This window comes from Loa loa (genome assembly GCF_000183805.2).
Source record: "Loa loa unplaced genomic scaffold supercont3.4549, whole genome shotgun sequence".
Taxonomy (NCBI): Eukaryota; Metazoa; Nematoda; class Chromadorea; order Rhabditida; family Onchocercidae; genus Loa; species Loa loa.
The window spans coordinates 1-735 of NW_018112725.1; the positions used below are offsets into that span (position 1 = coordinate 1).

The following is a 735-nucleotide window of genomic DNA, read 5'->3' on the forward strand; positions in this document are numbered from 1 at the left end:
TTTTTTTTTTTAAACAAAAAATAATTTTTCCTTACCAATAAATGTTGTTATTACAAAAATAAAGATAGGAATATTGAGAAAAGGTGCGATAATATTGAGTAACCAACTTGGTGATATTGGAAACATACGCGCAAACAATAAAAATGCTAATAAACGATGCGAATTATTCTGTACCTGTTAGATGAAAAATAAAAAAAAAATTAAACATGAAAAATTAATTAATGAAATTAAAATTTTAATTAATTTCAAAATTTTAAATTACTCAAAATTAAGGTAACAAAAGAATGATTAAAAATATTTTAGATAAAAAAAAAAAATTGCAATCGATACGATAAAAATGTTAAAAGTATAAAAAAGATAAAAAATTATTATCATACCTTTTGTTGTAAGGTAATGATACGATGACCTAAGTAATAAAAAACATATTCACGAGCAAAAGATTCGGAGAAAAGATAACATAATGTTGAGCCAATTGTTGTTAAAATGCATACTAATAAGAAACCAATCCAAACATCAAATAATACACCGGCTATTAAATTCTAAAAATTAATTTTATAACTAATTAAGAGCAATACCTGTAAAAGATCAATGATTAAAAATCCATATTCCATTTCCTTCTTCTTCTTTTTTTTCTTTATTACACTACAAGCTTTACCTTTACTTTTTTTTTTTACCTTTAATTTATTTATCTTTACATTATTACCTTTACTTTTATCTTTCTCTCTCTCTCTCTCC

At 22.6% G+C, this 735-nt stretch overlaps 1 protein-coding gene across 1 annotated transcript; it reads right to left on the minus strand.

The window, feature by feature from the left end:
- Window positions 1-9: 9 nt before the first annotated feature.
- LOAG_16181 (hypothetical protein) lies at window positions 10-611 on the minus strand (the record flags this gene model as incomplete). The annotated part of the gene is made up of 3 exons (XM_003151669.1): window positions 10-174; window positions 378-539; window positions 576-611. 3 exons carry the CDS (start codon window positions 609-611, stop codon window positions 10-12), a joined length of 363 nt encoding a protein of 120 aa, XP_003151717.1.
- Window positions 612-735: the final 124 nt, after the last annotated feature.